The sequence below is a fragment of the Salmo salar genome, chromosome ssa25 (genome assembly GCF_905237065.1).
Source record: "Salmo salar chromosome ssa25, Ssal_v3.1, whole genome shotgun sequence".
Classification (NCBI taxonomy): Eukaryota; Metazoa; Chordata; class Actinopteri; order Salmoniformes; family Salmonidae; genus Salmo; species Salmo salar.
In genome coordinates, this window is record NC_059466.1 from 23,068,377 (window position 1) to 23,094,270 (window position 25,894).

At 43.8% G+C, this 25,894-nt stretch overlaps 1 protein-coding gene and 1 non-coding gene across 40 annotated transcripts in view; one reads left to right on the forward strand and one right to left on the reverse strand.

Annotated features, from left to right (window-relative positions):
• clasp1a (cytoplasmic linker associated protein 1a) overlaps positions 1-25,894 on the forward strand; it is a 94,321-nt gene that overhangs the window by 18,880 nt on the left and 49,547 nt on the right. For all 39 annotated transcript variants that reach the window (XM_045707236.1, XM_045707243.1, XM_045707252.1 and 36 more), the window contains exons 3-7: positions 15,522-15,600; positions 15,841-15,944; positions 16,260-16,351; positions 16,711-16,786; positions 17,204-17,301. In XM_045707236.1, the coding sequence (XP_045563192.1) occupies positions 15,522-15,600; positions 15,841-15,944; positions 16,260-16,351; positions 16,711-16,786; positions 17,204-17,301 (449 nt within the window). The remainder of the gene's footprint in view (positions 1-15,521; positions 15,601-15,840; positions 15,945-16,259; positions 16,352-16,710; positions 16,787-17,203; positions 17,302-25,894) is intronic.
• Positions 15,007-15,131, reverse strand: LOC123730665 (U4atac minor spliceosomal RNA). The gene has a single exon (XR_006762100.1). It is a non-coding gene; the product is annotated as a U4atac minor spliceosomal RNA (small nuclear RNA).

The following is a 25,894-nucleotide window of genomic DNA, read 5'->3' on the forward strand; positions in this document are numbered from 1 at the left end:
TGGGCTCTGGCTGGGCCATTCCAAAACGTTAATCTTCTTCTGGTGAAGCCATGCTTTTGTGGATTTGGATGTGTGCTTTGGGTCGTTGTTGTGCTGAAAGGTGAACTTCCTCTTCAGCTTTCTAACGGACGCCTGAAGGTTTTGTGCCAAAATTGCCTGGTATTTGGAACTGTTCATAATTCCCTCCACCCTGACTAAGGCCCCGGTTCCAGCTGAAGAAAAACAGCCCCAAAGCATGATGCTGCCACCACCATGCTTCACTGTGGGTATGGTGTTCTTTGGGTGATGTGCAGTGTTGTTTTTGCGCCAAACATACCTTTTGGAATTATGGCCAAAAAGTTCAACCTTGGTTTCATCAGACCATAACACATTTTCCCACGTGCTTTTGGGGGACTTTGTTTGTTTTTGCAAACTTCAGCCGGGCTTGGATGTTTTTCATTGTAAGAAAAGGCTTCCGTCTTGCCACCCTACCGCATAGCCCATTCATATGAAGAATACGGGAGATTGTTGTCACATGTAGCACACAGCCAGTACTTGCCAGAAATTCCTGCAGTTCCTTTAATGTTGCTGTAGGCCTCTTGGAAGCCTCCCTGACCAGTTTTCTTCTCGTCTTTTCATAAATTTTGGAGGGATGTCCAGTTCTTGGTAATGTCTCTGTGGTGCCATATTTTCTCCACTTGATGATGACTGTCTTCACTGTGTTCCATGGTATATGTAATGCTTTGGAAATTATTTTGTACCCTTCTCCTGACTGTGATATCTTTCAACAATGAGATCCCTCTGATGCTTTGGAAGCTCTCTGCGGACCATGGCTTTTGCTCTGAGATGCAACTAAGAAAATGTCAGGAAAATCCTACTAGAACAGCTGAACTTTATTTGTGATTAATCAGAGTCACTTTAAATGATGGCAGGTGTGTAATGACTTCTATTTAACATGAGTTTGAATGTGATTGGTTAATTCTGAACACAGCCACATCCCCAGTTATAAGAGGGTGTGCACACTTATGCAACCAGCTTATTGTAAGGTTTTTATTTTTCATTTTTCCCCCTCGAAGATTTCAGTTTGTTTTTCAATTGAATTGTTCACATTATAGGTCACATTAACAGTAGAAAAAGTTCTGACATGATTTATCTTTGTTTCATTCATTTACATCACAAAAACCTGGCATTTTAACAGGGGTGTGTAGACTTTTTATATCCACTGTATATCACATTGTCAGAGTTGTTCCGTTTTGCCCAGTTAGCCTTACTGAGAAAGTGAGTACAGGTTAGGCTAGAGCTGCTGTGTCATGGCAGCGCTACACAGCTAGCACCACTGTTCTGCTGGTCAACAACAATATGATACTGTAACTGTACCACCATTCTACTGATCAACTCACATCTATTTCCTTATAGGATTATAGGTGAAGGGAAGGGTGCTGGAGGTTCTGCAGCACCCCTGATAATTGGAAATGCATTTTGCCAAAGTTATAGAATTACTGTTGTCAGTTCAGAAATAAATGAAATAGTTCAGGATACTACACCAGGAGTAGGCCTATAATTTAGCCACAGATGATCAATAGCTTGTTTTAAAAAAATTGCCAAGCTGTGGATTGTGTGTAGCCCAATCACAAGGCATATAGGCTGAGAACGTGCGGCAAATCTGTCAGTGAACAGCATGCTGCCAAAACAGGCCAAATCGCGGGAAAACACACATTGGAAAGCAAATGGTTCCTGCTGAAAATAGAAGACTAATATGCCTGTAGGCTATCAAATATGTTATCAACTTCCAAATAGGCCTATTGAGCGAACCGCATTGTTTTACAAAGTAAAATGAGAGAGAGGCTTTTTACACGGGCTGAGTGAGCCTTGCATCCTTGGGTGAGTCAGTGGAACTGGAAAGCTTTTTGAGGACTAATTTCCTCCTCATATTGTACAGTATGTGTGTCTCCACACACCTAGGCCAAGGCTATTTATGGATTCAAGACAGGGTTGTTGTTATTGATCTCAGATTCTCAAAATGAAATGCGTTCATAAAACGCCAACTTTTTCCCGGACCCTAGGCTACAAGAAAATGTCCATGTGTGCAACTTCTGCAAGTGTCTCTACTGCGCCATGCCAGTATGCAAAAGTGACGATAATGCCATGCAATGCTTTATTATAAAGGTGGTGGGGGGTTTTCAGGCGTTCCGGTACCTCCCAATTTACAAGCTCTGGAGAGAATGCAACACCTTAGGAAGCACCTACACCAATAATATATGTCTGAGGAACACATCTCAAACACTCTTCATGTGTTAGGTCACCGTCTTCACTTATGTGTTTCTGTCTCCTCTCCCTGACCCATGCTCTGTAATCCAATCATTCAGAGTGATGACTTTACATTGGGATGCACAGGCCCATAGCCTTCTCTTGAAGATGGAATACGTTGTCTTAAATGAGTACTACGGTATGCATTATGCTTATCTGGACCTGAGGGACAGGCTGTGTGTTATTTACACTGAATTCATGGTTTAAAGTTCCATAACAGTATGAGTGTGTACTGTAGCTCCTAGCTTGCATATTTGCAATTGTTTCAACGGCTCTGGTTAAATGAGCTGGTGCTCCATGTGCAAACAGTTACACCTAAATCCGTTATCAACAATATAGGCGACTAAGAGCTGACAACTGTCCTAACCCAACAAGCAGGTCTCATCTCCAACATCTTCTAGCACTGCAATTTGCACGCTGATTAGACCTACACAACAACTGATTGTACTGTCAGCGGTTGGAATTCTATCTCAGATGCCCCACCATGACCTCCTTCATGAGTGACCTTTAGCACTGAGGTCAGTGGCTATCAGCGTGCAAATTGATTAAAGGCTCATGGTGTAATTGTAACAACATACAAGAACTCAGTCCTTTTGTTCACCTGACCTAGAATTCCTCACAATCAAATGCCGACCGTATTATCTCCCAAGAGAACTCTCCTCGCTTATCTTCACAGCCGTGTTTATCCCCCGCAAGCGGATACCAAGACGGCCATCAAGGAACTTCACTGGACTTTATGCAAACTGGAAACCATATATCCTGAGGCTGCATTTATTGTAGCTGGGGATTTTAACAAAGCTAATCTGAGAACAAGGCTCCCTAAATTCTATCAGCATATCAATTGCAGTACACGAGCGAGTAACACACTTGACCACTGCTACTCTAACTTCTGCGATGCATACATGGCCCTCCTCCGCCCTCCTTTTGGCAAATCTGACCATGACTCTATCTTGTTGCTCCCCTTCTATAGGCAGAAACTAAAACAGGAAGCGCCCGTGCTTAGGTCTATCCAATGCTGGTCTGGCCAATCGGATTCCACGCTTCAAGATTGCTTCGATCACGTGGACTGGGATATGTTCCGGGTAGCCTCAGACAATAACGTTGATGTATACGCTGACTCGGTGAGCGAGTTTATAAGGAAGTGTATAGGAGATGTTGTACCCACTGTGACTATTAAAACCTTCCCTAACCAGAAACCGTGGATACATGGCAGCATTCGCGCAAAACTGAAAGCATGTACCATCGCATTTAATCATGTCAAGGCGACTGGAAACATGGCCGAATACAAACAGTGTAGTTATTCTCTGCGTAAGGCAATCAAACAAACAAAGCGTCATTATAGAGACAAAGTGAAGTTGCAATTCAACGGCTAAAACGCGAGACGTATGTGGCAGGGTCACGGATTACAAAAATAAAACCAACCCTATCGCAGACATCGACATCTTGCTCCGAGACAAATTAAACAACTTCTTTGAGGACAATACAGTGCCACCGACACATCCCGCTACCAAAGACTGTGGGCTCTCCTTCTCCGTAGCCGACATGAGTAAAACATTTAAACGTGTTAACCCTCGCAAGGCTGCCGGCCCAGACGGCATCCCTAGCCACGTCCTCACAGCATGCGCATACTAGCTGGCTGGTGTGTTTACGGACATATTCAATCAATCCCTATCCCATTCTGCTGTTCCCACATGCTTCAAGATGGCCACCATTGTTCCTGTTCCCAAGAAAGCTAAGGTAACTGAACTAAATGACTATCGTCCCGTAGCACTCACTTCTGTCATCATGAAGTGTTTTGAGAGACTAGTCAAGGATCATATCACCTCCACCTTACCTGTCACCCTAGACTCACTCCAATTTGCTTACCGCCCCAATAGGTCCACAGACGATGCAATCGCCATCACACTGCACACTGCCCTATCCCATCTAAATAAAATAAATATCTATGTAAGAATGTTGTTAATTGACTACAGCTCAGCATTCAACACCATAGTACCCTCCAAACTCATAATTAAGCTTGAGACCCTGGGTCTCGATCCCACCCTGTGCAACTGGGTCCTGGACTTCCTGACAGGCTGCCCCCAGGTGGTGAAGGTAGGAAACAACTTCTCCACTCCGCTAACACTGGGGCCCCACAGGGGTGCGTTCTCAGCCCTCTTCTTTACTCCCTGTTCACCCATGACTGAGTGGCCATGCACGCCTCCAACTCAATCATCAAGTTTGCAGACGACACTACAGTGGTAGGCTTGATTACCAACAACAACGAGACAGCCTACAGGGAGGAGGTGAGGGCCCTCGGAGTGTTGGGTCAGGAAAATAACCTCTCACTCAATGTCAGCAAAACAAAAGAGATGAATGTGGACTTCAGGAAACAGCAAAGGGAGCACCCCCCCAGCCACATCGCTGGGACAGCAGTGGAGAAGGTGGAAAGTTTTAAGTTCCTCGGTGTACATATTACCGACAAACTGAAATGGTCCACCCACACAGACAGTGTGGTGAAGAAGGCGCAACAGATACTGCTGCACTGTCGGATCTAGAAGCATATAGCTACACTCGCAATAACATCTGCTAACCATGTGTATGTGACCAATAACATTTGATTTGATCTATTATTAATCTTCACAGTTGGGATTCCCCCAAATGTTTGCCCTTTACCACCTTACCCCAGACATAAGTGAAACAGTTTCTTACAAGGCAGGGTATTTTGGCTATTTAGGGAAACAGACGGGTGCCTGAGGTCCCTGTCCTTGTCTCTCTCAAAGTGAAAGCCCCCCGCTACCGTGTTTCATCCTGACTTACAGAGACCACACACTGAGGAAACACAAACACACACGGGTAAGTCTATGTCAGAGAAAAGGAAATGGCAAAAAGGGAGTGGATGTTTGTGGTAATTCTGCCTGCCCCTCCTGACTTCTGTTATGGGTTGGTCTTAGCTAGTCAGGGCTTCATTCCTGCCCTTCTGTCTCTACAGGTAGCCACAACCTCATTCTTTGCTATCTTTCAGAATGCTATTAGAAGGTCATCTCAAAGGTTTCCCCTAGCTACTAACCACACGATACCAGCAAGACCCAAACAGTTAGGCTACAACAGTTAGCCCATCTTCTCCATGAAAGAGACTTCTTTGTTCAATAACATGAATGGTGTTCATTTGTGGAAGGTTGATCAAATATATCCCCTGTTCTCTTCTTGTTTGTTTCCATGGGCTAGCCAATGCTTAGCCTATTTAATGGCTTGGGCCAAACTTGAGGGAGTCTCTTTTGACCAATTTTACCTGCAAAACTAGTCACTTTAAGACAAGTCCACCCAGAGAAGAGGCAGTCAGATCAGGCTGTAGATCCCAGATTTCTGTCATGTAGTGTCAAACATCACAAATTAGCTGCTGCCTGTTTGTCATCATGTTGCAGACTAATGCCCTTTTCTATCCTGTGAACCTTTTTTGTGGGATACACATAAGGCAATTCTAGGTCATGTGGCATATTTTGGTTAAACTATCACAAATTCAATGGAATTGCAACCTTCTGCATGCACAGTGCATTCTTCCATCACATGTGCAGTGCATTCTTCCATCACATGTACAGTGCACTCTTCCATCACATGTACAGCTGATTCTCAAGATCTTGCACACTAATGAGATGCTATTGAGCCCACACTCCTACACTGTCTGAGCCAAGGACTACGTGCTTTCTGTTAAGTTTTGATTACAATACTGGATGGGGTGAATATATTTTATATGACATACATGATTTTTTTGTTAACTAGTAAATAGTAGCCTACAGCAAAGTGTGTTTAAATCATTTCTAACTTAACAATTTCTGCTAGTTAGTTTTTTGCTACCATGTGGGTTTTAGCTTGCTTGAGCCTGCTAACTGAGGAGTGTTAATTCACCTGTTTCCATACTTGTTTAATTTTAAAACATTTATCATATAAAGGAGTTGTTTAATCTAACTGCTTAATATTTATCTGTACATGGAATTGTATTTTTATTTATTTTTACACATTGTTTTTCTCATCTTTATAGGAAAATGCCACCGGCACTATCGTGTGGAGACATTTCACTGCAGCTAATGTAGAAGGAAAAGCTGTGTACATTTGCAAATACTGTGCCAAATCATATGTGAAGATTGCAACGAAGATGCAGAATCATCTGGCCAAGTGCATAAAGTTCACTCAGCGCTCACAACAAGCAACCTCTGACAAAAGTCCCTCTACTTCTATTCGATGTGAAAATGATGAATCAGACACCTTATTGATAGCAACAGCTCATGGTCCTCCTGGAATCATACGTTTTTTGTTTTTTTTACTCAAGGGAGGAACGTAGTCAGAGAAATGCTGATGAATGTCTTGCTCGAGCGGTTTATGCAACTGGTTCACATCTGATGCTCACAGGCAATGTGTATTGGAAGAGATTTCTGAATGTTCTTTGCCCAGCATACACCCCTCCAACCAGACATGCTTTATCTACCGTAAATTCCGGACTATAAGCCGCAACTTTTTTCCCAGGCTTTGAACCTCGCGGCTTAAACAATGACGTGGCTAATATATGGATTTTTCTGTGACGTGCTCAGTTTTTTGGTGGCATGAAGCTTTCATTAGACCAATGAAATTGCGGAACGGGTTAAGGTCAAACAACTTTTTGGTTTACTGTTTAGATTAAATTGAGCGCTCTCAAACTTCCCATCATTCTGATTATGGTAGTCATTTTGTCACCCTCATCATGGCAAAGACACAGAGAAATGCATATGATGCAGCTTTCAAGTTGAAGGCGATTGATCTGGCTGTTGGAAAAGGAAATAGAGCTGCTGCACGGGAGCTTGGTCTTAATGAGTCGATAATAAGACGTCGGAAACAGCAGCGTGAGGAGTTGACAACTAAAGCTTACTGCTAATTATTTATTTTTTTACAAGCCGTGTTTCGTTAAAGCCCATTTATTTTTGTTACAAGCCGTGTTTCGTTAAAGCCTGTGGAAAGTTCATTTGTTTCAATGTACCGGTAGGCACCTTGCGGCTTATTAATAGTCCGGAAATTACGGTACTCATTTGCTGGATGCAAAGTTCAACAGAGTTCAAGTGAAGGTCAAGCAAATCATAGAGAAAGTATCTTGCAATCATCTCTGATGGGTGATCGAATGTTCGTGGGCAAGGAATAATTAACTATATCTCCACCCCTCAACCAGTATTCTACAAGAGCACAGACACAAGGGACAACAGACACACCGGTCTCTACATTGCAGATGAGCTGAAGGCAGTCATCAATGACCTTGGACCACAGAAGGTATTTGCACTGGTGACAAACAATTCTGCAAACATGAAGGCTGCTTGGTCTAAAGTGGAGGAGTCCTACCTTCACATCACACCCATTGGCTGTGCTGCTCATGCATTGAATCTGCACTTCAAGGACATCATGGCACTGAAAACAATGGATACACTCTACAAGAGAGCAAGGAAATGGTTCGGTCATCAGGTTATAGCAGCAATCTACCTCACCAAGCAAAGTGAGAAGAATAAGAGCACCACATTTAAGCTGCTCAACACCCGTTGGGGTGGTGTTGTCATCATGTTTCACAGTCTCCTGGAGGGGAAGGAGCCTCTCCAAGAAATGGCCATATCACAGTCTGCCGATATGGACAGCCCCATCAAGAGGATCCTCCTGGATGATGTATTTTGGGAGAGAGCGGTAAGCAGCCTGAAACTCCTGAAACCTATATCAGTAGCGATTGTACGGATTGAGGGAGACAATGCCATCCTGTCTGATGTTCAGACTCTGCTTGCAGATGTAAGAGAAGAAATGGTGTCATCACTACTGTGTCTCGCCACCTTGGCCTGGATGAGGGCAAGGTTCTTGGCAGTCTGGCGAAGCCAACATACCTCATCAGCCACCTGGTGGAAGGGACTTTGTGGATCTGAGGCTCTTTCCCCTGTTGCCTCGATCATCTTCCAAATCCCACCGACATCAGCCGCCTCAGAGCTTAACTGGTCCTTGTTTGGGAACACACACAACAAAGCACGCAACAGGCTGACCAATACAAGGGTTGAAAAATTGGTGGCCATCCAGGCAAATTTGAGGCGTTTTGAGACTGACAACAAGCCATCCTCAACAAGGTTGGAAAGTGACAGTGAAGATGAGGCCTCAGAGTCTGATGTTCAAGAGGTGAACATTGAGGAGGTCCAGGGAGAAGACATGGAAGCCTGAGAGGAAGACAACCAAAGATTTAGTTTCTAGACTATCATTTTACAGATGTTGTATGTTGAAAATGTTTTGGGGAGATGCGATGGATCATTGGATCATTCAATATTCCCTTTTGTCGCTTCAGTGAAGTCATCCCATGTGAAGAGTCAACTCATTTAATTAGAGTTCAGTTCATAACTAAATCGTTTTTTTTATTTCTATTGGAAGGATTTAATAATTAGCAATTGTCTACTTATAAGGTTTATGTTTCGGTCTTCATATATGGTAAATATATCCAATGCAAAAAACATTACATTTAAATGGTATTAATATTAATTTGCATATATTCTTGTTAATTCCCATGGAAATTTTCCACCTCTGAATATTCCCCAAAATGTGCAACCCTAGCTGCCGTGTGTGTGAGAGAGAGAGAGAGTTGTGTTTGACGTGTTGTGTGTGTTGTGTGTGTGTGTGTGTGTGTGTGTGTGTGAGAGAGAGAGAGAGAGAGAGAGTTGTGTTTGACGTGTTGTGTGTGTGTGTGTGTGTGTGTGTGTGTGAGAGAGAGAGAGAGTTGTGTGTGTGTGTGTGTGTGTGTGAGAGAGAGAGAGTTGTGTTTGACGTGTTGTGTGTGTGTGTGTGTGTGTGTGTGTGTGTGAGAGAGAGAGAGAGTTGTGTTTGACGTGTTGTGTGTGTTGTGTGTGTGTGTGTGAGAGAGAGAGAGAGTTGTGTTTGACGTGTTGTGTGTGTTGTGTGTGTGTGTGAGAGAGAGAGAGTTGTGTTTGACGTGTTGTGTGTGTGTGTGTGTGTGTGTGTGTGAGAGAGAGAGAGAGTTGTGTTTGACGTGTTGTCAGAGGCTACCCTTTAACTCAGCTTTTCATTTATCCTGCGCTCATACACCGACAGATTGTCATGGAGTAGCATAATACTTGTTATGCAATAATGTTCGCCTAACAAACCTGCAAATCCTCTCTCTCGTCACTTCATCATAACAGTGTATTTTTACATAGTGTCAGTATGTTGTGTGGTCACGTTGCTACGGATCCTGCCTGCAGTAACCGGTCCCATGCGCACCTCCAGAACACTGGTCCCTTACACACTGTTTTCCTAAAAACACCAGACTATCAGAACATTGATGTCCCATGGTTTGGGCCTGATACATAGAAATAGATGTAGCATTTATATTCATCTCTATGGCCTCTCTCTTATACCTCTCTACCTATGCCTCCAGCACCCATCTCTATACTGAACTATGTGAGATGGAGGAGGTGTGGGGAATGTAACCCGTGGATGGTAGTGAGCTGTCTCACAGGCTAGTGTTAGTTCTGTAGGGATGGTTGTACAGCCTCAGGCAGGAGCAGGGATGTGGCCTTTACTAGCTGCAACAATGTGGAGGTGTGGAGACACACAGAGCCAGGGCTAAAGCCTCTGCACACACGCAGATACACACCGCTTATCTGGAAGCCCTGTACCATGTAGTACCATGTAATATCTCATCTCGATCTGAGATGTGACCATAACACAGCACTAGGGAATGGCTGAGTCTAGTGAATATGCATATAGGGCCTACGCATGAAGAATACACGTTGGAGCTTAAGTTCAGGCAGAACCGTCGGCCTTTAGATAAGACTACTATGTCCAGTAAACGATAAATACCAGAGCTCTAGCCGCAGTACCTCTTTAGTGCTGCATTCAGCAGAGGGAAGATATGATGGGTAGGCTACTCATCTAGGATCTCTATATACAGTGGGGGGGAAAGTATTTCATCCCCTGTTGATTTTGTACGTTTGCCCACTTACAAAGAAATTATCAGTCTATAATTTTAATAGTAGGTTTATTTGAACAGTGAGAGACAGAATAACAACACAGAAATCCAGAAAATCGCATGTCAAAAATGTTATAAAATGATTTGCATTTTAATGAGGGAAATAAGTATTTGACCCCTCTGCAAAACATGACTTAGTACTTGGTGGCAAAACCCTTGCTGGCAATCACAGAGGTCAGGCGTTTCTTGTAGTTGGCCACCAGGTTTGCACACATCTCAGGAGGGATTTTGTCCCACTCCTCTTTGCAGATCTTCTCCAAGTCATTAAGGTTTCGAGGCTGACGTTTGGCAACTCGAACCTTCAACTCCCTCCACAGATTTTCTATAGGATTACATTTACGTCATTTAGCAGACGCTCTTATCCAGAGCGACTTACAAATTGGTGCATTCACATTATGAATGCTAGGCCACTCCAGGACGTTAATGTGCTTCTTCTTGAGCCACTCCTTTGTTGCCTTGGCCGTGTGTTTTGGGTCATTGTCATGCTGGAATACCCATCCACGACCCATTTTCAATGCCCTGGCTGAGGGAAGGAGGTTCTCACCCAAGATTTAACGGCACATGGCCCCGTCCATCGTCCCTTTGATGCGGTGAAGTTGTCCTGTCCCCTTAGCAGAAAAACACCCCCAAAGCATAACGTTTCCACCTCCATGTTTGACGGTGGAGATGGTGTTCTTGGGGTCATAGGCAGCATTCCTCCTCCAAACACGGCGAGTTGATGTCAAAGAGCTCCATTTTGGTCTCATCTGACCACAACACTTTCACCAGTTGTCCTCTGAGTCATTCAGATGTTCATTGGCAAACTTCAGACGGGCATGGATATGTATTCTTGAGCAGGGGGACCTTGCGGGCGCTGCAGGATTTCAGTCCTTCACGGCGTAGTGTGTTATCAATTGTTTTCTTGGTGACTATGGTCCCAGCTGCCTTGAGATCATTGACAAGATCCTCCCGTGTAGTTCTGGGCTGATTCCTCACCGTTCTCATGATCATTGCAACTCCACGAGGTGAGATCTTGCATGGAGCCCCAGGCCGAGGGAGATTGAGAGTTATTTTGTGTTTCTTCCATTTGCGAATAATCGCACCAAATGTTGTCACCTTCTCACCAAGCTGCTCGGCGATGGTCTTGTAGCCCATTCCAGCCTTGTGTAGGTCTACAATATTGTCCCTGACATCCTTGGAGAGCTCTTTGGTCTTGGCCATGGTGGAGAGTTTGGAATCTGATTGATTGATTGCTTCTGTGGACAGGTGTCTTTTTTAAAGGTAACAAGCTGAGATTAGGAGCACTCCCTTTAAGAGTGTGCTCCTAATCTCAGCTCGTTACCTGTATAAAAGACACCTGGGAGCCAGAAACCTTTTTGATTGAGAGGGGGTCAAATACTTATTTCCCTCATTAAAATGCAAATCAATTTATAACATTTTTGACATGTGTTTTTCTGGATATTTTGTTGTTATTCTGTCTCTCACTGTTCAAATAAACCTACCATTCAAATTATAGACTGATCCTTTCTTTGTCAGTGGGCAAACATACAAAATCAGCAGGGGATCAAATACTTTTTTCCCCCGCTGGAGGAGGAGACTCTTATTTCACAGTTTTCACTTCAGGAATTCAAGCATTAACAGGTGGAGGCAGGGAGCATCGTATGTGTGAAGTGGACTGGAAATACTGCCGTGTGTTTGTGTGTTTATGTTTGGTTAATGCGTGTTTACTTGTTTGTTTTTTTTACTCTGCTTTAGGACTGCTCTCCCTCAGGCTCCTGAGTACTGCCTGCTGACTAGCCTACCTTTTGCTGAGTCACTGTGCTAGGCTGCTGGAAACAACACACACAGTAGCTGTAGCATAATATTATCAGCATCACTCACTACCTGCCCCAAGCACTGGTCTAGGACCAGTCCAGTCAACCCCCAGTTCTGACTCCAACCAGGGTAGTGCTAAGAACACAAAACTGATCCAGAATCAGCTGCTAAACCTTTGATGTGAGGGAGGGAAGGAGGGTCAGGCATCCAGAGTAATGACAGGGTGCTATGTGTTAGGTAACTACTCTGTAGCTCTGCCTCTGGGCTCTGTCTGTCCGGACAGGGACAGGTTGTCTAACTGGCTGGCTGTCCTCTCCTCTCCTCTAGCCATTCAACCACTCAGCCACCACTCAGCCCAGCTGTTCCCCTGACTCATGGAAAATCACTGCAGTGAGAGCCCACAGTGTGTGTGGGGGGGGAGGGGGTACGTGCATATGAATCTGCATTACATCCATGCCTGTCTGATCTAATATGTACTTCTACTGTCTCAGCAGACAAGGGAGGGAGGTCACTCTGCGTTTGTGTGTGTGGTTTGTCAAGCCACTGGAAGTAAAATAAAAGAGAATGGGCTTTGCCATGATTAAATCTAAGCCTGGTCCAGCCACATCAGAGGAGTGTGGGGGGATCCTTCTTTTCCATGACTCACAGGGATGAATAGCAGACATGTTTGAGTGAATGAGATGTCATTAAGTGTCCATTGTAATACAGATGGCTGATGGATTTTGGCACGAGAGGAAACCCTCTACTAATAGAGAACACGTATAGCTGGCTCTACCGAGCCAGCCCTACTGGCTGGCTATACCGAGCTAGTCCTACTGGCTGCCTATACCGAGCTAGCCCTACTGGCTGGCTATACCGAGCTAGCCCTACTGGCTGGCTATACCGAGCTAGCCCTACTGGCTGGCTATACCGAGCTAGCCCTACTGGCTGGCTATACCGAGCTAGCCCTACTGGCTGGCTATACCGAGCTAGCCCTACTGGCTGGCTATACCGAGCTAGCCCTACTGGCTGGCTATACCGAGCTAGCCCTACTGGCTGGCTATACCGAGCTAGCCCTACTGGCTGGCTATACCGAGCTAGCCCTACTGGCTGGCTATACCGAGCTAGCCCTACTGGCTGGCTATACCGAACTAGCCCTACTGGCTGGGGCCGCTTGCTTTGTGTGGCATGTCTTCATGCTAGTAGGATGGGCATGTACTCCTCTGATGTCCCCTTCCTTGTTTATCTCTGACATATAAAGATCTACTGTGTGTAGGACTGTAGGTGCTGTTTGTCATATAATTGTCAGAGTCATTTATCCTCTTGGCAAGTGATGCCACTGTATGCTAGAGATGGCTACAGCATACGGTGCTGCAGGTTTAAATGGGACGTTGGTCCCACAGCGACTGAGATGAGCTTATTTTACCAGCATGTCATCAGACAGGATGGCCACCAGCCTTAATATCCTGTAGCATATATCTCTGGGTGGGGATCCATACTCTGCTACTCGCTAGTTAGCCAAGGTGGGGCGGACAGACAGGTCTGGGAATTGTCTAATTGTGTTGTAGGTCAGAATTGATTTTGGCTGGCGGGAGAGGGTAGAGTGTACATTCTGCCCCTATTTATTCTTCATCACCACCTCCTGTGAACTTTTAAAACAAACAAGAGAAAGAAAGTGTTGACAAAAAGTAAAACGATAGACCCAGTCAGTCTGCCAGCTTGTCTCAGAACATCAACATTCCCCTGGTGAAAGTCAGGGGACTTGAGAGGGGAAATGACAGAGAAGGCCATGTTGCAATGAAGTGTAGAGTATTCATGATGACAGGACAAATCCCTACTATGTTTACCAGCCCTGAGCCAGGGGGAGACAGGAGGGGGTAGCCATCTGTCTGTCTGCAGGGACCAGAGAGTGGGAGGGGTCTGTCTCTGACTGGGGGGTGGAGACTAGAGAGAGGACGCACACACACACACACACACACACACACACACACGCTCATACACGCACACACTCATACCCACACACACACTATCAACAGGCAGGAAGGGGGCACTGCAGCAGCCATCCTCCATCCGCCTCTCCCCCTGATGACCCTGCCTCCCGGCACTATTGGCCGACACCCAAGTCTGACATTGTGTCTGTCTGTGTGTAGATGAATACAGGGAGAGTGTGCATGTGAGTGTAATCATACACTTTTGAAAGCAATGGGGTAAGCAGATTCTGGGTTGAGTAGTTTCTCTCCATCGAGGGAATCTAAATTCTGCTCTGAGAAGAGACTAAATGTGGTTGAAATCAGAGCTGCAGTTTGAGGCTCTTTTTAAGGTCTGACTCACTGTACTGTTGTCCTCTCCTCTGGCCACCCAGTTTTAGTTCTCTCCTCCAGGCCTTTTGTTTCAGGCTTGTCATCAGTATAATTACTGTAATTTGCTTTTGTCTGCCCATGGGAACAAGGGATCAGGATTACGCCCCCAGAGGAGACATGCCTGCTACCGGTAGTGTCAAGTAAACTTTAACCAGCCTGTAGCCCAAATTGAGGAAAGGATATCTGCTAAAGTTGTGCAGTAGGAGGAAGCTTACTGTTTACTGTTCAATTGGATAACATGGACCAGGTTTCCCCAATATTTATTGTGTTATTTATTTTATTATTGGACATAAGACTGTAAAACGCCAGCCAATGAGCGCCAAATGTTTTCTTTCAAAGTATTCCCAAACATAATAAAGGTTTAAAATTATTATTTTAGTCAAATGTTAAATCTGTTTGGGCTTTTTGTGGGCAATTTACAGTCAGCAAATTATTTGTAATTAAGTTCTGGCCCCCTGACCACCGGCTGAAGAAAAAAATCCACCCGTGGCTGTATTAATGGCTGGTACATCCAACATTTCTCACACATACCAGTAGATGCCAGTGTTCTTCAATGCAGCTGGGATCTTTGGTCAGTGTTGCATGTTATTTACAAGATTGGGTTCCAAAAATTGCACCATGGACTGAGCAAGCTCAGGTGATGCTTATGTGTCGTTATGGTGTTAGCAGGGCTACTCTCACTAGACGTTCATTGAGCAGCTCCCTCACCCCATGACAAGGAAAGTTGAATATATTGGGGGGGCAGTGCACTTAGCTTATATCAGCCATGGTTTTTCCCATGGTGGGTGGCAATTTGTTAAATGATTTTTCTATGGCAGTGCTGTACTAAAGTTTAATAGGTCAAGATTATGAAGGTTTCAGAGCAGCAGCATCATCTATTGTTCTTTTATGAGCAGATCAATTGAGGATATTTCCGTTTACCCACAATCCTTTGCAACAATAATTTGCATACTGAACTCAATCAGAAGGAAGAGGGGGAAATTGTTCGTTTTAGTATAATGTTGGTAAATAAATGACCAAGATCTTTTATGATATTGTAATTTCTATGTGGTTTTTCATATTTTGTCATTTAGTATTTTTATATTTATTAAAAATGTCCCTCTTGTGTTTTCCAGGTGGCTTTGCTAGGTATAGACCTTTTATCTGCCTTAGTGACAAGGTTACAGGACCGATTTAGGAACCATGTGGGAACAGGTAAGATTGTCATTTTATTATCTTAAAAATATAACTTTTTTCATGTTTAAATTAGTTCAAATAGAAATTGGTTTAGGTTTCTAGACAAAATGTCTGACTAAAAAACACTATTGTATCCCTGCACAGACTAGACTATTGAGCTCCATTGGATTTTAACTCCTCATTCACACCTTTAGATAAGAATGCTACCTCTTTCCCTGTCTGTTCTTCTCTGTGTCTCCATCTCTCCTGTGCCTCTAGTACTGGCCAGTCTGATAGATCGTCTGGGTGATTCCAAAGACCAAGTCAGAGACCAAGATCAAATCCTGCTGCTGAAGATCATGGAGCAGGCTGCCTCCCCACAGGTACACACACACACACACACACACACACACACACACACACACACACACACACACACACACACACACATACAGCCTGTACACACAGACGAGTTATTGACAAACCAGGATCATATGATTCCCTCGCTTTCTGGTGGTGATACTACAGTACTATCAAAAGTCTCAAATTGATAAATGCCAAGTTTATTGATTTCTGAATCCCTAGTACTCTTTGATTCCTGACTCGATTGTATGTTAATTTATATGATCCTGATCCATGATATAAAAAAAGTGACTGATTGTTGACCTGGTACAAATATCCTGTCCTCTCCTCCCTAGTATGTTTGGGACAGAATGCTGGGAGGCTTCAAACACAAGAACAACAGGACCAGAGAGGGAGTGTGCCTTTGTCTCATCTCAACTCTCAACATGTAAGACTGCCTGGCCTCTCAATCACCCATCTTTGAATCTGTCTGTCCTTACTATACACCAGATGTGTATTACAGCTCTCAGCTGATTTATTTTAACATTGCTAATGTTTTTTGTCATTAGTGCATAATGGACAGGGTATAATTCTCTGATAGCAATGGACATTTTGCTAACTGCCAAGAGAATGGATGAGCCTTGATTTGATTTAAAATGTGACAATATTATCTGATGTGTATCATAGAGAATTATACAATGATATTATGGTAAGGTCTTTATAGTCAGGAGTCTTTATTTTGTTGTGATGCTATAGCTAATGCTTACCTAATGATGTCATTGACATCCTCTGTCTTTGTTCTTCCAGGTATGGAGCCCAAGGCCTAACCCTCAGTAAAATAGTCCCTCACATATGTAATCTTCTAGGAGATCCCACCAGTCAGGTATGTACAGCCTATTTGTGTCCCAGTCTGTTTGCTGTGTCATGAATCAGTTTATTACATTGCTGGCCAGGGAGAGAGAGAGAGCTCTAGCACAGACAAAGGAGTCGACTGCAGCAGCATTTTACCATAGGGGCGTGGAGCCCCTTAGTGGCTGTACAGAGATGTTCAACCACCCAACATGACAGTGCCATCTGCTGGTGGAGGCAGGCTAAATGTTTATCTACAGTTACTGTTTTAAGAGCATTAAACATATACTAGTGGGCGAATAACATCTATTGAACGTTTTCAAGTAATATGGCTGAAACCGGGTTTATATAAGTGACTGATAATTGCATTCTCCAGCTAGTTCTAACAGACAGTTGATCCAGTCTAAGAACGCTAAGATTGCCTTTTGAACCTTACCCCCGTTGTCCTCAGGTGAGAGACGCAGCTATGGGCTGCCTGGTGGAGATCTACAGACACGTGGGGGAGAGGGTGAGGATGGACCTTAGCAAGAAGGGCCTACCACAGTCACGGTACGATGGACCTTCTACCTCGTGTGTGTGTGTGTCCTCTCTCTCTCGCATTCTTCTCCATCACTATACATACTTCTTTCTCCCTCTTCCACCCCCCACCCCCCTTACTGTACTGAGTGTGTAAATGGGTCAGGTATAGTGCTGATTCAGCAGCCTTCCCAGCACAAGGCTGTGCGTTAGGATGTTAGGTTGTGATCATAGTGAAAAACACAGAAGTAGAATAAAGGAATTATATTTCTTAGGTGAAAAACACTGTGCATGGATCAGGTAAACACTTCCCAGAGTGGGAGGTGGTGTGTGTATGGAGGGTAGGACACACACCTCAGCCCCACCCTCAGGTTATTGTGCAAATACTGTAGCCAACAACAATGGAAAAGAGGGGTGTGGTCTAATTTAAAGGTCCTAAAGGCCTCTACCATTTCATCTTAAAGTGCTTATTGTACACTTTCTCTGATCCTTTCAACAGCCTACAGAACACTGTAGACCAGAACCCTGTCAAAACACTGTAGACCAGAACCCTGTAGACCAGAACCCTGTAGACCAGAACACTGTAGACCAGAACCCTGTCAAAAGACTGTAGACCAGAACCCTGTAGACCAAAACACTGTAGACCAGAACACTGTAGACCAGAACCCTGTAGACCAGAACACTGTAGACCAGAACCCTGTCAAAAGACTGTAGACCAAAACACTGTAGACCAGAACCCTGTAGACCAGAACCCTGTAGACCAGAACCCTGTAGACCAGAACACTGTAGACCAGAACACTGTCAAAACACTGTAGACCAGAACCCTGTAGACCAGAACCCTGTAGACCAGAACCCTGTAGACCAGAACCCTGTCAAGACTGTAGACCAGAACACTGTAGACCAGAACACTGTCAAAAGACTGTAGACCAGAACCCTGTAGACCAGAACCCTGTAGACCAGAACCCTGTCAACACTGTAGACCAGAACACTGTAGACCAGAACACTGTCAAAAGACTGTAGACCAGAACCCTGTAGACCAGAACACTGTAGACCAGAACCCTGTCAAAATACTGTAGACCAGAACACTGTAGACCAGAACCCTGTCAAAATACTGTAGACCAGAACACTGTAGACCAGAACACTGTCAAAACACTGTAGACCAGAACCCTGTAGACCAGAACACTGTAGACCAGAACCCTATCAAAACACTGTAGACCAGAACCCTATCAAAACACTGTAGACCAGAACCCTATCAAAACACTGTAGACCAGAACCCTATCAAAACACTGTAGACCAGAACACTATCAAAACATTGTAGACCAGAACACTGTAGACCAGAACACTGTCAAAACATTGTAGACCAGAACCCTGTAGACCAGAACCCTGTAGACCAGAACCCTGTAGACCAGAACCCTGTAGACGAGAACGCTGTAGACGAGAACGCTGTAGACGAGAACGCTGTAGACGAGAACGCTGTAGACGAGAACGCTGTAGACGAGAACGCTGTAGACGAGAACGCTGTAGACGAGAACGCTGTAGACGAGAACACTGTAGACGAGAACACTGTAGACCAGAACACTGTCAAAACACTGTAGACCAGAACACTGTAGACCAGAACACTGTAGACCAGAACACTGTCAAAACACTGTAGACCAGAACCCTGTAGACCAGAACCCTGTAGACCAGAACACTGTAGACCAGAACACTGTCAAAACACTGTAGACCAAAACACTGTAGACCAGAACACTGTCAAAACACTGTAGACCAGAACCCTGTAGACCAGAACACTGTAGACCAGAACACTGTCAAAACACTGTAGACCAGAACACTGTAGACCAAAACACTGTAGACCAGAACCCTGTAGACCAGAACCCTGTCAAGACTGTAGACCAGAACACTGTAGACCAGAACACTGTAGACCAGAACCCTGTCAAAACACTGTAGACCAGAACACTGTAGACCAAAACACTGTAGACCAGAACACTGTCAAAACACTGTAGACCAGAACACTGTAGACCAGAACACTGTAGACCAGAACACTGTCAAAACACTGTAGACCAGAACACTGTAGACCAAAACACTGTAGACCAGAACCCTGTCAAGACTGTAGACCAGAACACTGTAGACCAGAACACTGTAGACCAGAACCCTGTCAAAACACTGTAGACCAGAACACTGTAGACCAAAACACTGTAGACCAGAACCCTGTCAAGACTGTAGACCAGAACACTGTAGACCAGAACACTGTCAAAAGACTGTAGACCAGAACCCTGTAGACCAGAACCCTGTAGACCAGAACCCTGTCAACACTGTAGACCAGAACACTGTAGACCAGAACACTGTCAAAAGACTGTAGACCAGAACCCTGTAGACCAGAACACTGTAGACCAGAACCCTGTCAAAATACTGTAGACCAGAACACTGTAGACCAGAACCCTGTCAAAATACTGTAGACCAGAACACTGTAGACCAGAACACTGTCAAAACACTGTAGACCAGAACCCTGTAGACCAGAACACTGTAGACCAGAACCCTATCAAAACACTGTAGACCAGAACCCTATCAAAACACTGTAGACCAGAACCCTATCAAAACACTGTAGACCAGAACCCTATCAAAACACTGTAGACCAGAACCCTATCAAAACACTGTAGACCAGAACCCTATCAAAACACTGTAGACCAGAACACTATCAAAACATTGTAGACCAGAACACTGTAGACCAGAACACTGTCAAAACATTGTAGACCAGAACCCTGTAGACGAGAACGCTGTAGACGAGAACGCTGTAGACGAGAACGCTGTAGACGAGAACGCTGTAGACGAGAACGCTGTAGACGAGAACGCTGTAGACGAGAACGCTGTAGACGAGAACGCTGTAGACGAGAACGCTGTAGACGAGAACACTGTAGACGAGAACACTGTAGACGAGAACACCGTAGAAAAACCACTGTAGACGAGAACACCGTAGAAAAACCACTGTAGACGAGAACACCGTAGAAAAACCACTGTAGACGAGAACACCGTAGAAAAACCACTGTAGACGAGAACACCGTAGAAAAACCACTGTAGACGAGAACACCGTAGAAAAACCACTGTAGACGAGAACACCGTAGAAAGACCACTGTAGACGAGAACACCGTAGAAAGACCACTGTAGACCAGAACACCGTAGAAAGACCACTGTAGACCAGAACACCGTAGAAAGACCACTGTAGACCAGAACACCGTAGAAAAACCACTGTAGACCAAACCACTGTATACCAGAACCCTGTAGACAAGAACAATGTGAAGGAGGTGTTGGTCTCATGTAAAGGAAACGACCTAGGCTAAATGATCTGTTGATATCAAGTGTTAGATGTGTTTCATTCAAGATTACTGTATAACACTGACAATACAGAATCTTTCAATCAAAAGTGCATTTTGAAAATGATCGTCTCACTTTTCTGCAGTGCCTCCCTGAAAGCTGATCATTTCAACAGGCCATTAGTCCCTAGTGTCCAGCTATCCACATAAAGCCTCATACCCTCTGGTAGCCTCAGACCATAACCCCAGAATGGCTGTCTAGTGTCTATCAGCGGTCATAATCTACTGATTCCTCTCCACGGGCTCTGCCCTGGCCTGCAGCGTTTAATAAAGGAACACTACACCATAACCACTAGCTAGCTAGCTGCCCTTTCACTGTGGCTGTCAGACCTCCAATTAGTGAAGCACCATGGGTAATATATAACGTTACCGCTGCCGCACCAGCCTGCCTGTGTCTGGAGTGGCTGTAGGGAATGGATAGAGTGTATGGTAGCCAGACGTCAGTCTTTATTGAATGAATCCATACACCAATACACTTGTTATTGGATTAGACCGTCCACTGTACCGTGATGCCTCATTGGAGAACAGCTACTGAGGAGAGCTTAGACGCAGGCCTGCGATAGGCAAATTTTGGCCACAGAGGCTCTTGAGTTGCCCTTGAAGTCTCTCAGTGATATGATACCACAGTATTTAATCATGATGGTAGTGGGTGTGACGGGGACAGTTGTGATGACTCAGCCTGGCCTCCAGCTAAGTGCCTGCATGGTTGAGTGGGGAAGGGAAGCAGATTGATTAATTCCCATTTGTCTCTGTGGTTCTCGAGAGTTAAAGGGGAACATCTGTTCTGACCGAGCCATCTGTCTCTCTGACCCCCCCCATTTAGTTTACTGCTGCCATTTTTGGTCCTTGTATTGGTTATCATAACACTCTTCATTGTTTTAGCTAGTATTGCAAAACTATTTCCCAGACCCAAAGGGAAGAGATGCCTTTTTATAAAGGGAACTTGACGAGGATAAGCTCATTTGGTCTCCCTTTAGGAGTGCTTCCTCTGCCCATGATTTAGATTTGGTCTGGGGCGTAGGCCAGGGTGGGTGCTGAGGCTCTCTTGTGGCCACCTGTGCCCTCCTTCTGTCTGTAGTCACGCTCTCAATCCATTTACTCCAAGAGATCCATGAGCAATTACAATGGAGATTAGTTAGATCCAGTTAAATACTAACTAAGCCTTCATATCCATATGTTCAGAGGAGATTCCTCCTGCCAAATACCTTGTATTTATTTGATTCAACATTTTTAATAAAGCTTTGAATACATCAAAGTCTTCCACAGTTAGATATAATGAATGTGATTTAAAGTGACTGTCCAGTGAAAATCTCACTTTTAAAAATTGAAATAAGATTCTGTTACCCAAATAATGTTGTTGACTCATCCTATTTTCGTATTTGTGTCCAAAGCATAAATTGGGGGGAAAAAACACTTTAAAAAAACCCACCTCAAAATTGTGTCTCAAACAGGCTGTTTCAAAAATGCTTGCTATTTCCTCATAGAGGATGATGTCATCCTCCTGAGGAGGAGCAGCTGGCCAATCAGCGATCTACTCGGATAAATTTTTTGTATGATTGCTATACGCCCACACCATTTTGTTGTTGGGGTGTGACCACATCAGAGTTTCCGTTAGCCGGTAATTGTTTTCTTTTTGGCCATAAAAAAAATATAATGAAAAGCTGATAAATAAAATTTGTTGCCGGCCAAATTGACTGGGAGAAAAAACAAATCACTCTAAACAAAAGACAATGAAAACATTTATACTCGTAAATGATGATTATGAAATAAACCAAAACTTGTTTCTCAGAAGTGTAGCAGGTTGTGAACTCTACAATGTTTCTCTCTGAGAATGAGAACGGTAAATGACTGTATGCCTAATTAGTAATACAATGCACTTCTAGTGTGACAGGACAAAACAGAAACAGCTATGTCAAGGTGATGGAGACCTGCAAAGCAATGAGTCAGAAATGAATTTAACCAAATGAAGGGTATTAATGGTTACTGTACATTTACTACTTGTGACATATGTAATAGGGAATTTGTCAAAATAAACAATCAAAGAACAAACAATTCACATGAAATAATGAATGCACAAAATTGACAGGAGACAGCTGAGTGGATTCTGGAGCGCTGAGCGCATGCATTCTGGAGAGAGACGGGTCTGTAGCCTATTTTTGCCTCACACCCCTCCCCTTCTTCTTGTCTCAACATTTGAAATTATACTCAAGACACATTGTCTTCACACATATTTCAGATGCTTTTCACTGGCAGCCCAACTCAATAATCAGCTAGGCTTTTTGCCACTCGCCCTGCCTGTGAAAGACTACCTCAAATGCCATTTCTCTCCTGTTCTATTGGTTTTCATATCAACAGTTCTTTCATTGTCTACAAGACAAATGCACAATCCTAGTCACAGTAGCAAACCATCCTAGTTGTTGCATCTTTAAATTCACCCTATTTCTGAGTTTTCTAGCTGAGATTTTCACCTCTGTCATATACTGCTTGCATCAGGTGTGCTTTTTAGAATGGTGTTTTCCCTTTTCCACGCGAATCACATTTTGGCAAATTTTTGAAAATTAGTTTTTATTGGCTGCTTCATTACAGGAGTTGCGTGTTTTGTTCAGATGAATTACCGTAATGGAATGTGATTTGTGTCATGCTGAGAACTGTCAGTGGACGCCCTAATGTGTTACACACCCAACGCATAAGTGTCCGGTAGATTTCTCTAATGGCCGGTAAATTAAAATCTCTCCGGTCACGTTGTCTGGCGCCATATGTTCTTAAGGGAAACCCTGGACCACACCATTCCAACACAGAAAAACAGCTTTTTAAAGTACTTAATAAAAAATTATTGGAAGGAAAACAATTTCACTCATATTGTAGTTAATTAATTATAGGTTATATTTAATAGAAATCTGGAAACACTGGACAGTTACTTTAAATAACCTATGTTGCACACAGTGTGAGAATGTCATTCTAATTTTGTCAATTTAACAAACTGCCATTTGTGGGAAAAGGGGATATTGGCTTAGAACTGCTTGCGAGGCCCCTTTTATACTATAACAAGTAAACCAAACATTAAGAACACCTTCCTAATATGGATTTATACCCCCCCACCTTTGCCCTCAGAACAGCCTCAATTAGTCAGGGCATGGACTCCACAAGGTGTCCAAAGCGTTCCACAGGGATGCTGGCCCATCTTGACTCCAATGCTTCCCACAGTTGTGTCAAGATGGCTGGATGTCTTTTGGGTGGTGGACTTTTGGGTGGAAAAACCCAGCAGCGTTGCAGTTCTTGACACAAACCGGTGCGCTTGGCACCTACTACCACACCCCATTCAAAGCCACTTAAATCTTTTGTCTTGTCCATTCACCTTCTAAATGGCACACACAAACTATCCATGTCTCAATTGTCTCGAGGCTTAAAAATACATTTTTAACTTGTCTCCTCGCCTTCATCTACACTGATTTGAAGTGGATTTACCAAGTGACATCAATAAGGGATCGTAGCTTTCACCTGGTCAGTGTGTTATGGAAAGAGTAGGTGTTCTTAATGTTTGGTATACACAGTATATGTGTATGTGAATATAATGAGAGATGCAAATTGTGTAAAATTGCTTTCGAGTGTAAAAGGATTTAGCTGCCTACTAGACACGTTCTTGTTAAGTGTATCTACGCAGCATTTTCCCTATTTGACACCAAATATGTTCCTGGCTCATTTTATCAGTGTAATGCAGTGATGATACATCCTACATCTTTAGTACATCATACAGTACATCTATACATTTTGTTGATTTGAGTTTGCAGAGAACTGTAGCTTAGAAATGTGTGTGTCGTAAACATCTATTAGTTAGCGACCGCTTTCAACACATCAGCTGAGCCAGTCCTCACATATAGAAATTCCTCAGTCACTTTTTGTGTTTGAACTGATGTCTCTGGGACTGTCAGTGGCTGATTATCCCTGTAAACTAAATAACACATTCTTTAGATGAGATGGAGAAGTTCTGTGTGAGTCAGCAGTAATTCTCCAAGTGATGCAGGCTGCTTTTGACTTACAGGTACAATATGGATACAGAGACACTGACAAAAACACATATGGGACTCTTCCCCACTGTAAGGGGAGAGAATCGTTATTTTGTAGAATGGGGGGACTTAGAATGTAATACAATTTTATCAGTCCTGCCTTCAGGTTCCTACTCTACATTCCCCTGGCCAAGGTCACTCCAAACACCTATTCTACCTATTAAATGATCAACTGGCAGTTTTATTTGGTCTATTTTAGGTGTGGGAATTGCCAGCGACCTCACGATACAATATTATCACGATACTTACACTACCATTCAAAAGTTTGGGGTCACTTAGAAATGTCCTTGTTTTTGAAAGAAAAGTACATTTTTGTTGGTACATTTTTAAAATAACATCAAATTGATCAGAAATACAGTGTAGACATTGTTAATGTTGTAAATGACTATTGCTGCTGGAAACGGCTGCCCTGGTGCACAACTGAGCAAGAGGACAAGTACATTAGTGTCTAGTTTGAGAAACGGACGCCTCACAAGTCCTCAACTGGCAGCTTCATTAAATAGTACCCGCAAAACACCAGTCTAAATGTCAACAGTGAAGAGGGGACTCCGGGATGCTGGCCTTGTAGGCAGTGTTGTAAAGAAAAAGCCATATCTCAGACTGGCCCATAAAAAGAAAAGATTAAGATGGGCAAAAGAACACAGACACTGGACAGAGGAACTCTGCCTAGAAGGCCAGCATCCCAGAGTCCCCTCTTCACTGTTGATATTGAGACTGGTGTTTTGTGGGTACTATTTAATGAAGCTGCCAGTTGAGGACTTGTGAGAAGTCTGTTTCTCAAACTAGACACACTAATGCACTTGTCCTCTTGCTCAGTTGTGCACCGGGGCCTCCCACTCCTCTATTCTGGTTAGAGCCAGTTTGCGCTGTTCTGTGAAGGGAGTAGTACAGTCTTGGCCAAAAGTTTTGAGAATGACACAAATATTAAATTTCACAAAGTTTGCTCCTTCAGTGTCTTTAGATATTTTTGTCAGATGTTACTATGGAATACTGAAGTATAATTCCAAGCATTTCATAAGTGTCAAAGGCTTTTATTGACAATTACATGAAGTTGATGCAAAGAGTCAATATTTGCAGTGTTGACCCTTCTTTTTCAAGACCTCTGCAATCCTCCCTGGCATGCTGTCAATTAACTTCTGGGCCACATCCTGACTGATGGCAGCCCATTCTTGCATAATCAATGCTTGTAGTTTGTCA